At 37.5% G+C, this 14,752-nt stretch overlaps 2 protein-coding genes across 8 annotated transcripts in view; one reads left to right on the top strand and one right to left on the bottom strand.

The window, feature by feature from the left end:
• The window catches only part of LOC126874980 (putative fatty acyl-CoA reductase CG5065), a 672,215-nt gene that overhangs the window by 258,993 nt on the left and 398,470 nt on the right, over window positions 1-14,752 (bottom strand). The gene's annotated exons all lie outside the window — the stretch shown is intronic.
• LOC126874981 (putative fatty acyl-CoA reductase CG5065) overlaps window positions 1-14,752 on the top strand; it is a 218,649-nt gene that overhangs the window by 8,005 nt on the left and 195,892 nt on the right. For 6 of the 7 annotated variants that reach the window (XM_050637567.1, XM_050637563.1, XM_050637564.1 and 3 more), the window contains 7 exons: window positions 12,078-12,350; window positions 12,442-12,758; window positions 12,858-13,105; window positions 13,343-13,526; window positions 13,805-13,990; window positions 14,084-14,338; window positions 14,411-14,617. In XM_050637567.1, coding sequence (XP_050493524.1) covers window positions 12,105-12,350; window positions 12,442-12,758; window positions 12,858-13,105; window positions 13,343-13,526; window positions 13,805-13,990; window positions 14,084-14,338; window positions 14,411-14,489 — 1,515 coding nt within the window. In that variant the 5' untranslated portion in view covers window positions 12,078-12,104 and the 3' untranslated portion in view covers window positions 14,490-14,617. Of the gene's footprint in view, window positions 1-12,077; window positions 12,351-12,441; window positions 12,759-12,857; window positions 13,106-13,342; window positions 13,527-13,804; window positions 13,991-14,083; window positions 14,339-14,410; window positions 14,618-14,752 lie in introns of those variants that run through there. The other variant, XM_050637568.1, reaches the window with a different exon arrangement.

Here is a 14,752-nt window from a genome sequence, read left to right as displayed (position 1 = left end):
GTGTTTTTGTAATATGCGTTGTTAAGAAATAGGTAACTGAAAATTAAGCTGTTTTCTTCTGTTTTTGCCGCTTGTGCGAAGTGGTTTCTTATTATCTTTGGGATGTGACAGTCGATGCGGTGAATGTTGGCTAGGTTGTATATTGTTTTGTTTTTTACATATTTTTTGAATCCGCTGTGTTCGGATCTGTATGTACTCAGGCAAGCCCTGATACATTTTCTTTCGAATATGCGGATTTTTTCCATCTGGGATGCTGATATGTTGTACCAGATTGGGCAGCCGTAGGTAATGATTGGTCTGATTAGTGCTTGGTAGCATAGTATTTTTACTTTGCTGTCGAGATGTTTGGAATAGAATAGTCTTTTTATTCTCCAGAATGCTTTGTTGGCCTTAGCAAGTTGGGTTTCGGTGTGCTGTTTGTAGTATAATTTGTCGTCTATGTTTATTCCTAGGTATTTTACGCAGTTTTTGTGTGGTATGAGTGCCCCTTTGTTTGCTTTTTCTCTTACTTGGAATTTTCTGCAGTGTTCTCTTTCTGTTGGGCCGATTTCACTTAACTTGGGTATGAACAGTATGGTTTCGCATTTGCTTGTGTTGATTTGTAGTTTCCATGCGCGGTAATAGTCGTTTATTTTTTCGAAAAATTCTTGCAGTTCAGTTTTTATTGTCTTAGTTTTACGGCCTGTTACGTAGATGATTAGGTCATCTGCGAAGGCTATGGAGAGTTTGTGGGTGGATGTATTGAGATTAAAGAGGTTTAGTAAGTCACTGTTGAAAATACTGAAAAGTAGCGGGGAATTTACTGTACCTTGTTGCAGACCGTTTGTTATGGAGAATTCTTTGCTTGATGTGTTTGAACCTTCGGTCATTACGAATGTGCTGCATGTGATCATGTCCCAGACTATTTTAATTAGGCGTTTAGGAAGGTTTATCTTGATCAATTTGTATATGAGACCTGGGATCCAGACTGTGTCAATAGCTTTTTCGAGGTCTATTAAGCAGGCGGCTACTCGTTGTTTTGCGTTTAGGGCCCAGCACATGTCCGACGTAAGTTTGTTTATTGCGTGGATTGTGGAGTGTTTGTGCCTGAAGCCTAATTGATTTTCTGGGATTATGTTATTTTTTTGCAGAAGGGGGTTAGGGGGTTGTTTATGATTATTTCAAATACTTTGCTTATGTTGGGGAGGAGACTTATGGGTCATAGGTTTACGGGCAATGAGCCGTCTTTATCTTTTTTTGTAATAGCAATCAGTTTGGCTTTTTTCCACTTTCTGGGGAAATATGTGTTGTTTAGTGCATTGTTGAAGAGTACTGTGTAGTACCATTTTATTTTGTTCGGTAGGCGCTTGAGTAAAATGTTTGGGATGCCGTCGAAGCCGGAGGATTTTTTGTTGTTAAGTTTGGAGCAGATTGTGTTTAGTTGGTTGTAATTTGTGAAGTAGTTTGTTTCTGGATCTGGTTGTTTGGAGTTGTCTGCGGTGTTTTCGTTTGAGAATGTGCAGACTGTTTTGTTTAGCGTTTTGTCTTGTTCCACTTCATTTTTGAGTTTGTTTGTTTCGGCGATGATAATTCTGTTTAGTTGATCTCGGCCCATGTGTTCGTTTTGTGTGTGTATTTTGGAAAAGTGGGTGCCGATAATGTCTAGTTTTTCTGTGGTTTTAGTTATTATGAAGTTACTCTCGTTGTCTCTGGTGGTGTTGTGTATCGTTATACCTGCTTCTTGGATGAGGGAGGTTTTTTCCGGGGGCAATTTGAGGGGTGGGATGGGGCTTTGTCCTTTTGATCTGAAGATTTGATTTATTTGTGGGAACATGTTGGCTGAGTCGTTTTTGGAGATGTTTTTTATTTTATTCGTCCAGTAATGGTTTATAGAGTTCGCGAATTCTTGTTTCATTTGCGCTTTTATTTTGTATAGTAGGTACTTTAGGAATTCTAATTCTTCTCTTTTGTCGTAAGAATAGTTAAGTTTTATGTTGTTTATCTTGGAGATTATGTAGCTTTTGCCTCGATGTAGCTCTTTTATTTTGTTGTTGATATAGGGCTCGCATGAGTTTTTTTGTTTTATGTTTGGCACAGATCTTTGGAGAGCGATTTGTGTATGTTTTTCTATTTCGTCTATGAATGCGTCGATTTGTCTGTTTGTTAGGTTGACGTTGTTGCAGATCTTTAGGTCACAGTTTTGTTCGAGTATGTTTTGGAACTTTTTCCAGTCTGTCTTTTTGTAGTTATACCTGGGTATTTGGGTCTGTGTTTCGAGTGTTAGGAGGTCAGATGTGTTCTTGCTTACGTGAAATGTTAGGGCGTTATGGTCACTATCATAGGCTAAGGTTTTGAGGGTGTTATTTGGCCGTAGGTTTTGAAATTTTAGTCGTGCGTCTGCTAGGCATATGTCCAGGTATGAGCGTCCTTTTGGGTAAAAGGGTAGCTCGGAGCTGTATAAGGTTGTTTTGTAGTGAATGTTTTTATTGTCTAGCCAATTTCTAATGAAGTTGCCTCTCGTGTTGTTTGTTTCGTTTTTCCAGCTCGTATGTTTTGCGTTCAGGTCGCCTGCTATTATATAATAGTTTTCTGTTTTATTGAGCTGTAAGAGTTCGAAGAGTTTATTGAATTCGTCGCTAAATTCTTTCTGGTTTCCGAGGGTTGCGTAGGCTGCAGTAATAAACAAGTTTTCCTTATTGCTTATTTTTATTTTTATGGTCGTTGTTTCTAGGATTTTGAAACTTGTTATTTTGTCATTTAGAATTGTTTTGTGTTTTATGGGGTTTTTTATGAGGATTGCTGTTCCTCCTCCTTGGCTGGCGTTCGGTCGGTCGTGTCTTATCATGGAGTAGTTTTTGAAGTGTACTTTGTGTTTTTTATTTAGTTTTGTTTCTGAGACGAGTACGATATCGGGGGTTTCTTTATTTATTAGGGTTAGCATACTGTATCTTTTTTGGTTTGAGATTAGAGAGTTGGCATTTATTACTATTATTTTCAGGTGTTTTAAGTTTAATTTATGTGTTTTTTGCTGTAACTGTTGGTTTAGTGGATTTTGGCTATTTATCTTCTGCAGTGTTAAAAGTGATGAAGATGGCGCTGATCCTTTCTTCGTGTGTCGATAGTGTTTCTTTTATTTCATTTAATTGCGTTTGTTGATCTTTTAACGCTTGTAGTATGCTTTTTTCTTAATTCTTCGATAACGTTTATAATGCTTTGTTGGGGATGTTATCGGTTGTAGTTGCGCTTTGGCTTGATCGCGGATTTAAGTTTGTTATTTGTGTTGTGTTTTCGATTATTTAGTTTAGTTTTGTTTGTTGTTTCACTACGTCAGGAACTTTAGTTCTGGGACGTATTTACGGCTTATTTGGGTAATTCGTTTTATCTATGTTTCTTTGTCTTTTTTCTTTTTTTTCAGCTAGCTTTTTGCGCAGTTCCACGAGTTTTGGACACCCCTTGTAAGATGCGGGGTGTCCGTAGTTTTTGCAGTTCACGCAAAATATTTTCTCCTTGGTTACTGCTTCTTCTTTTTTGATTTTGCACTCGCCTGGGCCGTGAGGCTCGGTGCATTATACACAGCGGTAGTTTAGGTTACAGTTTTGTGCTATGGGTCCTAGTCACTGGCATTTGTGGCATTGAGTTATATCATTATTTTTTTTTTATTATTTTTTCCCATTTTATTTTGTAGTAGTTAAAATGGTTTATTCTTAGCAGTTTGCTTATGTTGTTGTCGGGGGGATACTTGTATTATGCAAATTGGTAGCAATATATTGTTCTCCCTTGATCTTTTTGTCGTGAATCGTGTGACTTTTGTGAATTTTACGTCGTCTATTTGCAAGGCTTGTAGGTCCGTGAGTATTTCCATTTCGGTGTAGCTATTGTCTAAGCCTTTTAGCAAGTATGTGTGGTGTTTCTCTGCTTTGGGTGTATACGTGTAGAAGGTTGTGTTGGCTGCCCGAAGAGTTTCTTTCGCTGTGTGGAAATCGGATAGATTTCGGAGGTAGAGAGCATGCTTACCTGAGTGTATCCTTTTGATATACAACTGATTGATCTTGGCTACTTTCTCTATGAGCGTTACTGCGTCCTTAGGGTCTTGTAACGTTATGTTGATAGGCGGCGGTTTGTATTCCCTTGTGGTGGATGGGGCCTTCGTACGCTCCTCTGCAGCGTATCTGGTGGGGTGTCCGTCTGGGGTGGGACTGTGTTTTCCCATTTTGCCACGTAGTATTTGGTTTTTTTGTTTAATTTGCTCTAGCTTTGTGTTTGGCGTTGGGTAGTTTGCTGGTCCCGGCCGTGACTGTAGATGTGGTCCTGATTCTAGCAAGCTGAATCGGTTATGTGCTGTGATCGTTGGGGGCGAGGCAGCTTTTACGGGTCTCATGTTTCTATCTTCTTTGGTACTTTCGTCCTGGGCGCGCGGGGGGGGGGGGACTCTTGTTTTGTGTTTTTTAGGATTTCTTCTAATCCTTTGTTTCTGGCATCTAGGTTTGGTTGGGGGTTGAGTTTCCGCGTCCTTTTCGCGGACAGTCTTAAGCTGTTGATTTCCTTGGCCGCTTTTTGCGGATTTATTTTTCTTTTGGTGGGTTTTCTTGTTAGTTCTAAGGCGGGTTTCGTTGCCTTGCTTTTTGCATCATTCTCGGTAGCTTCTATTTTTTATATACTTTTATTTTGTCTTATTTTTTTTAATTTATATCACGATGATGTCACTGCAGTATCTTTCACTTTTTTTGTCACTTTTTCTTTTTCCTTTAGAGGGTGGTTCTTTACTTTGACGCGCACACTTTTAAGGCCTAAGCCTGCTGTCCCTTTTTAGGCTGAGAGGTCCGTCCCTTTCGGAGGTTTACGGTCAACTGTTTTTTTCTTATTCTTGCAACTATCGTATGACTGGCACCATATTTCTCTGCAATTTGCCGCAACGACAAACCTTTATCACACAAACAAATAATACTGTTCCTTTATCTTCACTAAATGGCTTCATCTTGGATTAAGCATATCAAACTGAAAAGTAATGTAACAATGGTGTGGAACCGTTGACTGCGAAACAGTGGATAACCAGTGCTTTTTGACAGTTTCGTTTCCCTGACATTTACACGCTATCATAAACGTTTCTGACGGAACGTGCAAAACTATAAACATTGATTCAAAACGCAATTATTATAAAATATTCTGTACATTATTAATGTTAATGAAAATGAACTATCACATTTCGTTAATCAGAAGCAGCTTGTAGTCACTGTTGCCTGCTCTTTACCGATTACTTGAAAAATTAGTCGTAGTATCGCCTTTTACATAAAATCAGCGGAGTGTGTTTACACTTTTGCTCGTCACTGTATATAAAAGAAACTATGAAATGGTAGTGAAGAGATTGTGTATTGCGCAATTATATTAAGTTATATTAAGTACAGGTAAAATATTCTATATTGCGATAAAATATATTTCCCTTATTTTATTTATCACTTTCTTAAAAATCCACTTGTTAATTATTTAGATGCGACAAAATATCTCTTCGAATTATAATATAAACATCCTTTCATTACATTCAAGTGTTAAAAAGACTTTATGTTCAATTTTACACATGTCAAATTTCACATATTGTTATTAGTTATTACTCAATATATAACTCTTTTCACTTGTATACTATATAAATATGTAGGGTTCACATTACCAATAACAGTTCCGCCCGAGCAACCGAGCTAAACGGAAGTGTGAAACAGTGCTTCAGTGAAGTGCGGCAAGTGGGGAAAAGAAAGTGACGAACGACAACGCCCATCGCCAAATGCTGGAAAATCCATAATGAAACAACAAATATCGGCGATAAAATTAAGAAGTAAACGCGAAACATATTTCATAAACAAAGCTACAAATATAACAAATCCGAGTCAATCACTAAACGAAGAACAGGAGTGCTCAGCTATAAATGAAATAGAAATGGAAACATTACAAAATAATGTACTATCGTGGACGAGGGGCCTGGGGGGTGGGTCATCGTGCTAATTATAAACAAGCGGTTGCTGTGCATGTGCATGATGGAGCTTAAACAAAAGATATGAGGTTAACACAAAAGACAAAGGGTAGCTAAGGGACATACACGAATTAACGGCAGTATGAGTTGAGAAGCCAGAGAGTGGCGTTGTTGAGAGAGAGTTGAATCTCTGTTAACGAGAGTTGTTAATTAATTATAATACGTTGTTACGATTAGTTTATATTAAATAACCATTGTTTTCTGTTTAATTCATTTATTACTAATAAACTAATTATTATATTCACGATACTATAATTGTTTCGACCACTCGCGGAGAGACGCGATCGCGAGGAAGCACGCCATCGGGAGTCGTAAATTCCCGTCACGATTAGATAATTGACGCCACGAAATGATCGATCCCCTATTTCGATTAGGATAATAGAGGTGGTTAATTGAATATGACACTGATGTAACAAGGTGTGAATGACAGTTTATTCCAACAACTTTGTGAAGAAGATAGTTACGCTGGTGCGTGTGTATAAGATAAGTGATTGACTGATCTTCGAGTGTAAACCCGGTCGAAGGATGTTGTATGTTTGAAGGTTGAAGAATCAGTGATGTTCGGTGACGATGCTGTAGCGGAGGAAAGCTGAGGATGGGTGTGTCTAGCGCACGGGACCCTCGGATTTGTATTAATTGGTCAAACGAAGGTTGGTGGATTAGGAAGGATCTTAGCTGCCCTCGATAGAAAGTTGCTATTAGGAAGCATCGTACGTGGAAAAACCCAACTTTCCCTTGTCCAGCCGTGGTAGACAATAGTCCTCAGAAAGCGTTTTAGAAAAAGATATTTGTTCGGTCTGAAGGGCCTGAGCAAGCAAATTATTGGGATTTATGACGGGTACTTAAGGCTATTGAGGGTACCCCGTAAGGATGAGCGGACATCTGGGATCTGTCTGGCCCGCGGTGTATGGCCGGGTCCAGGTAGAGTGTTGCACGACGCAACAATAATAATGACGAGAATAAAATCAACAACGAACTAACCCACCAGGATGAAAGCTGGAAGGTGGCAATTTACAACAAAAAAAGTAAAATAACAACAAACACAAACGTCAGGAAAGCTATAGAAGCAGAAAAGCAACAATGCCTACAAGAAATTACTCTCCGAAACTCCTTCAGCGCACTGCCAGAAGAGAAAGAAACAGTCCTAGCCGAAAAACCAATAACCCACATCGCCAAACCACCAATTAACATAGAAGCCCAAATAATAGACCCCCTCATTAAACTACTGAACAACACGGCAGAAAAAGAAAATTACAGTATAAAACAATTAAAACTAGACCAAGTAAAAGTACAAACTAACACCCCAGAAACTTTTAGAATTGTGACAAAAGCACCAAAACAAAAAAAAAACGCCGGGTATCACACTTACCAATTCAAAACTGATAAAAGTTACAAAGCAGTAATCAGAAGATTACACCCGAAAACAAATACAAACAACATATGCGAGGAACTAGCTGAAGCGGACACCAGGTAAGAGCAATAAACAACATAACCAGATATGATACTAAGCAACTATTACCGCTATTTCTAATAGGACTCGAACCTAAAAATAATAAAAAAGGAATGTTTGAGATTCAAAAAGTCCTAAACACAATAGTAACAGTGGAGCCACCTAGACATAGAAAAGACATACCGCAATGCATACGGTGTCAGCAATATGGACACACAAAAAATTACTGCAGCAGAAGCCAGGCGTGTGTCAAATGCGCAGAAAAGCACCTAACAATAAACTGTCCATACATAGGAAAAATAAATGAAGTAAAATGTTACAATTGCAGTGGAAACCACCCAGCCAGCTACAAAGACTGTAAAGTCAGAAAACAACTTCAACGTAAACTGTCTCCGCCGCTTAGAAACAGGATATACAATAACATTCACGCGCAACAGGACAGCATAAAAACTGAGACAACATCATATTTACAGCACGCAATGAACAATAACCACAGTGACACCAACACTGTTGGTAGCCGAAGCTATGCGCAAGTAGGCAACCAATCGCCACCCTTAGACAACCAAAATCAGAACAATAACAGCAACGACACTACAGAAATCAAGGAACTACTCAAACAATCCATCAAAAACACCGAAATGCAAACAAAAATGATAAGGGAACGTAACACAGTTCTCAGACAGCAAACACAGCAGATAACAGTCATGTTACAATTACTTACAAACATGCTAAGCAAAAAATAAAAATAGACACGCTTAAAATAGCAGCCTGGAACTCTAACAACCTACAACAAAGGGCCCTAGAAACTGAAACATTCCTGTACAACAATAATATCGACATACTACTCGTATCAGAAACAAACTTTACTACAAAAAGTTACATAAAAATACCGTACTACACCATATATGATACAAAGCATCCCTCAGGAAAAACACACGGAGGGACCGCAGTAGTAATAAAACACGACATTAAACATCACCTACACAGCCAGGTCAGTAAGGAACATATACAATATACAAGCAACCACCGTTACCGTATAGACTAACAGCAACCAACTGCAGGTGTCAGCAGTATACGTACCGCCGCGACACAATATTACAACGCAAATGTGAGAAGAGTACTTTCGACACTAAGATGACAAGTATATTGCAGCGGGAGACTATAACTCAAAGCACACACTATGGGGATCAAGAATCACCACACCTCGAGGCAGAACCTTGGAAAAATACATTAGAAATAATAACCTCAATATATTATCCACAGGAAGACCGATATACTGGCCGACAGACCTGAGCAAAATACCTGACCTACTAGATTTTGCAGTTACAAAGGGACTAAACGCAAATAAACTATACATAGCACCCAGTCTCGAGCTTACCTCTGATCATAGACCCATAATAATTGCATACAGAAACAAACCAATACTTTATAACAATTCAGAAACACTATGCAATAAAACCACCAAATGGCAAATTTTCAAAGAAGTAATTGAGAGCAAAATCATCTGCAACATCGCACTGAAAACACCTGAACACATCGATCAAGCAGTAACAACATTCACCGAAACTATCCAAGAAGCAGCGAGGGCAACCACAATACCTGAAACAACCAACAGACAAACAAAAACAGTTCCACTAGACATTCTCGAAGAAATTAGAGAAAAAAGAAAAGCGAAAGCAAAATAGCAAGAACACAGAACAAAAGAAACCAGAAAACACCTAAACAAACTCGCAAAAGAAATAAAAAACAAAATAAAAGAGCACAACAACAACGAGTCTACAAAGTTCATTGAATCACTATCTGCACACGAGAACTACAACTACTCCCTGTGCAAAGCCACAAAAAAAGTAAAGAAGACAATAAAACTGGCCCCAGCAATCAGAAGAGCAGATAACACATGGCCAAGAAGCAACGAAGAGCAAGCTGAAGAATTTTCCAACCACCTTTGCAACACATTTACACCACATACTATCAATAACAGCAACCACAATAGTCATACGGACGAGGATGCGCTAACCACTAGTACATCAACTGACAAACACTACACCATACCTAAAGCAACAGAACAAGAAATTAGAAACATAATCGAGAAAACAAAAAATAATAAAGCTCCAGGAATCGACCTAATCAATGGTAAAATCTTGAAAAACCTTTCTCCAAAGGCGATACGACTAATCACAATAATATTTAATGCAATACTAAGAATTCAATACTTTCCTAAACTATGGAAACTGGCACAGATCATAATGTTACCTAAACCAGGCAAAGACCCACACCAAACAGCATCTTACACACCAATATCACTACTTCCTGTGTTTTCCAAAATACTCGAAAAAATAATTTACGCCCGCTTAAAACCAATAATAGAGAAGGAAAAATTAATACCAGATCATCAATTTGGATTCAGAAACAAACACTCCACGATGGAGAAAATGCACAGACTCACTAATGAAATAATACTAGCATTAGAAAACAAACAATACTGTACAGCCCTCTTTATGGGCATAGAGAAAGCATTTGACAAAATAAACCACGAAAGCCTACTACAAAGAATCAGGAAACAATTCCCCTGAGCAAATATACCAATTAATAAAATCCTACTTAAGCAGCAGAACCTTCGTAATAAAAATCAAGGACACATACTCCGAAGTCAAAGACATCAAGGCAGGGGTTCCGCAAGGAAGCGTCTTAGGACCAATACTATACACACAATACACGGCTAACATACCAACAACTACCAATAGCAAAATACTGACATTCGCGGACGACTCAGCGGTACTAGGCAGGCACACTAACACTGTAACAACAGTCACATTACTACAAGAACATATCACAGAAATAGAAAAGTGCCTACAGGTTAAACAAATTAAAGCAAACCCCATTAAATGCAACCATATTCTATTCACACTGCGAAAACAGATAGCAACAAACATCTTTCTTAACGGCACGCACACAATACAAACAAGGCAAGTCAAATACCTAGGACTCCACAGAGATACACAACTCACATGGAAACAGTATATCAAATCAATAACAGACAAAGTACAGACGGCAAGGAGACAAATGCATTGGCTGACAAGTAGAAAATCCAAACTAAGTATAGAAAATAAATTGAAAATATACAAAATGATCATAAAACCAATCTGGACGTACGGAATACCGCTATAGGGAAAAGCACCAATGAGCCATATAAGCAAAATAGAGACAATGCAAGCTAAAATTCCTAGAACAATAGTAAAAGCCGCATGGTACATTAGAAACGAGGACATTCGGAAAGACCTGGGAATACCAACGGTCAAGGAGGAGATTAGCGTGCAAGAAGGTACAGAGAAAGAATAGCAACGCACCCAAACCGGCTGGCAGCGGAAACGATCAACACATGAAGCATAGAAAGAAGACTAAACAGGAAACACCCAACAGATCTCACAAAGGATATAACCTAACAAACACGAAGATGGTACCTCACTGGGGGTAGCCACGCACATGATAATCAAACAGTCAAAAAATTCTACCAAATGTCCAAATCGAACAAATTGAGAATGTAAACAACCAAACAAAAAAAAATACAATTGGATTGAATTACGAAAATTGCTTAATTACGGCTATGATTAGAATCTAGATTATAATATTAGGAGATTTTCCCAAAATTCCAAAGGAAATGACTCGGTGTCCTTTCATCTCCGACATATATATGTGTACAGTATTTAACGTATCAAATTTCTATAAAACAGCAATTTCTGAAATAGAAGGCTTGGTATTGTAAAGATCACGGAGAAAACAAATTACAAAACTAGAAGACGTAGAACGTAATGCAATATAATATGCACAATCATGATAATATAAAATATAGCACACTCTTGAAGTTAAACTAAGATGAAAATGGAGAATAAGATAATTGCGCTTTGTTTTCACACGAACGATAGATGGACAACAGCTTACCTCGTGCAAATCGTAAAGAAGAAGACTATGACGTTCGGAGATGCAAACTATCCTGCGCGACGTTTTCTAAGAAAAATCATCAATTATAGATTAAACCCGTTTACTCATAGAAATCTATAACGGCACATAAATAAATAATGAATGCGGAGCACATATAAAATATGTTTATACAGATTTCAAATACGCACGCGTTCACGAATGGTGACAGAAAAATCACATGCGCAACAAGCATTCATCAGGTGCTACTAAATATGATCGAATACTGTTTTGCATAAACCACACACATTTTCCACACAAATCACTGACCACTGCATATTACAATATTCACATATATACACCTAAAATAAAAAATGAAAAAGGTAAAGGAAACTACATAAATATTGTTTCAACTATTACTCGAAGGATTAAAAAAGGTATTGTTTCATGGAGTAATAGATAATAATGCAAATTAATATCTCTTTTTTTGGTGAAAATCTACCAAAATTATTCAATTATTATCGTTATTTAATTATTTCATTCTGCAAAACGAAACCATAATTATTGAATTATGTTTCTCTTTGCAAAGGTTATCCGTAGACTTCTTGAAAAAGTAATCCATAAAAAGGTATCAACTATAACCAATTTTCTATATCATTTAAAACATTTTTCCACTTACTAATTGTTGGGAATGTTAATCTATGGCAAATATAGGGACTTCAAGTGTGAAGATCCTGAAACATGGATACAGTCAATAAAGAAACAAATGAAAATGGAATCAATAAAGGACTGAATAAGACGAGTTCTCTCGAGGAATTCTACGCCGGTTGTGGGATCCTTGTGACTGGAGCAACCGGTTTCGTTGGGAAAGGTCTCCTGGAAAAACTTATCCGCATATGTCCACGCATCGCTGTCATTTTTATATTAATTCGTCCTAAAACTAACGAAACGATAGAACAACGATTTAAGAAGATCATAGATGATCCCGTTCGTAAATATATTCTTGTTCCTTTCAATGTTTAAGGCAGTCAGGAGCCAAATTCATTAACTTTCTTTCCTGGTAATTTTTCGTCTTCAGATTTACGATGACATCAAAGGAAAACACCCCTCAGCTCTCAGCAGAGTTTATCCCATGAAAGGTGACGCGAGTCTGCCGGACTTAGGTCTTTCGCGAGAAGATAGAAATCTGTTGTTAGAGAAAGTAAACATAGTGTTTCACGCCGCGGCCACTGTGAGATTCAACGAACCGTTACAAGTGGCTATTAATGTGAATACGAAAGGTACTGCTCGTGTTATCGAACTTTGGAACGAACTAAGGCATCCAATTAGCTTCGTCCACGTCAGTACAGCTTATAGTAATGTGAATCTACGTGAGATTGGGGAAAAAGTTTATACGTAAGAATAAGTTATACGCAAACGTTGTTCCATGGTTTAAGAATATTATATTTGTAATTATAACGTGAAGAATATGTGCACTTATTACTGACTTTGCAGCACGAGCTTGAGTCCTTCAGAGGTAATCGATATCTGTGACAAATTAGACAAAACGTCCATTAACCTAATAGAAAATGGGATTTTAAAAACATATCCAAACACGTACACATTCAGTAAGAATTTAGCAGAGCAGATTGTAGTAAACAAGAGTAAACACCTGCCAGTTGCGATAGTACGGCCAAGCGTAATTGGTGCCTCTTTGAAAGAACCATGTCCTGGTTGGATACAGAATATTTCTGCAGTTACAGGTATTTACATAAATCTTTTTCAGTGATAATTGTTCAGTACTCCTTACATTTCACATAAGTAGAATTAATTGGTTAGTTTGTTAGAGGCTAAATGAGAGGCTTACCACTAGATCATCATTATTATAGTTCAAATTTGTTGTTGCTCACAATACCGAGAATTCTTACCAATCTATTTAACGGTACATTTCTGCTAATACAAAATCACAAATAATTTCTAAACCAATTTAATATTACCAGGTACCTTTCTGCTAGTCGGCAGAGGATGTGTAACGGCGGTACGGGGTAGGAGAGATACAAGATTGGATGTGGTGCCTGTCGATTTCGTAGTCGATACGATAATATGTATTGCATGGCATGTCACGCTGCATCGTGATCACGAAGTTAAAGTATACAACTGCACGAGTAACGCATACCCTTTTAAGTAATATTTATTGCGAATTTTTTACGAACTAATGTAATTCGATTGTTAGAGTATTCCAAAAGTTTCAGTTTATTTAAATAACGTGGACAATGAAAGCGCAAACAAATGAAGAGCACAAAAGTCCACTTTTGCTCCCAATAGTTCAATTTAGAAAAATAGTAATATAAATAATATTTATTGAAATTGCATAATACTTCCTGAGATACTCGGATAATAATAAACTTTACTTTGCGCGTAATTCCATTAATTGTAATAATGTAAATGTTCCAATTTACAAGGTTTGGTCCGATGATAGACGCTATGGTAAAATATAGCATAGAAACCCCACTGAACGATACGCTATGGTACCCACGTTGTTCAGTCGTAGCTAATAGATATATTTACAACGTTCTGAGTGTAATTCCGCGTGTTTTTCTTGCGTTCGTCATAGATATATTTTTAAGACTCCGAGGTAGTAAACCAATGTGAGTATTCTATCGACCCTTGAATAACGAGAACAATCTTTCTGGAATAATCATTGTTTTCATCTATAATAATAATTTAAAATGTTATTTCAGAGTGATGAAACTTCTCAGAAATGGCAATAAGCTTGCCGCATCGTTTGCATTTTTCACCATACACGAATGGACCTTCCAAAGGGATAACTGTTCCGACTTGGCGAGGAAGGTGAAAATGTTGAACGACAGCGATATGGTGAAACTGGATTTACGGGATTTGGATTTGGAGAAGTATGTTGCAATGTACCAGGTGGGGATTAAGAAATTTATTTTGAAACAAGACTTTAAGTCAACAGCCCGACAACGGTTATCAAGGTGGATATAAAAGTATCTTCGTGTAAAAAAAATAGGAATTAATATAAATACATATATTTTCGTTGATTTCAGGTTGTACTGGATACGTCAGATCACCAAAATGTCCGGTATAACGATCTTACTATGGATAATATACTGTGTCGTGTACTGACTATTTGAACGTAATTTCTCCTGATTAAACTAAAGGAATATAAATACAATTTTCTGGAGAAGGGATTCATCATCCTTTTCATTTTGTCTCTTCACTCGTCTCCTTGCTAAATAAATCCATTTGTGACATTGCTTGTTTTTTCTATAACATTTTAATAAGAATGCAGTTATTTATACCCATATGATTTCTGAGCTGTAAGCAATTCATCTGCTCGCTGACTATGAACATTCTTCCATTACAATGACATTATTATAATGACAGAA

Source organism: Bombus huntii, chromosome 17 (assembly GCF_024542735.1).
Source record: "Bombus huntii isolate Logan2020A chromosome 17, iyBomHunt1.1, whole genome shotgun sequence".
Taxonomy (NCBI): domain Eukaryota; kingdom Metazoa; phylum Arthropoda; class Insecta; order Hymenoptera; family Apidae; genus Bombus; species Bombus huntii.
This window is presented reverse-complemented; position numbering and strand designations above follow the sequence as displayed.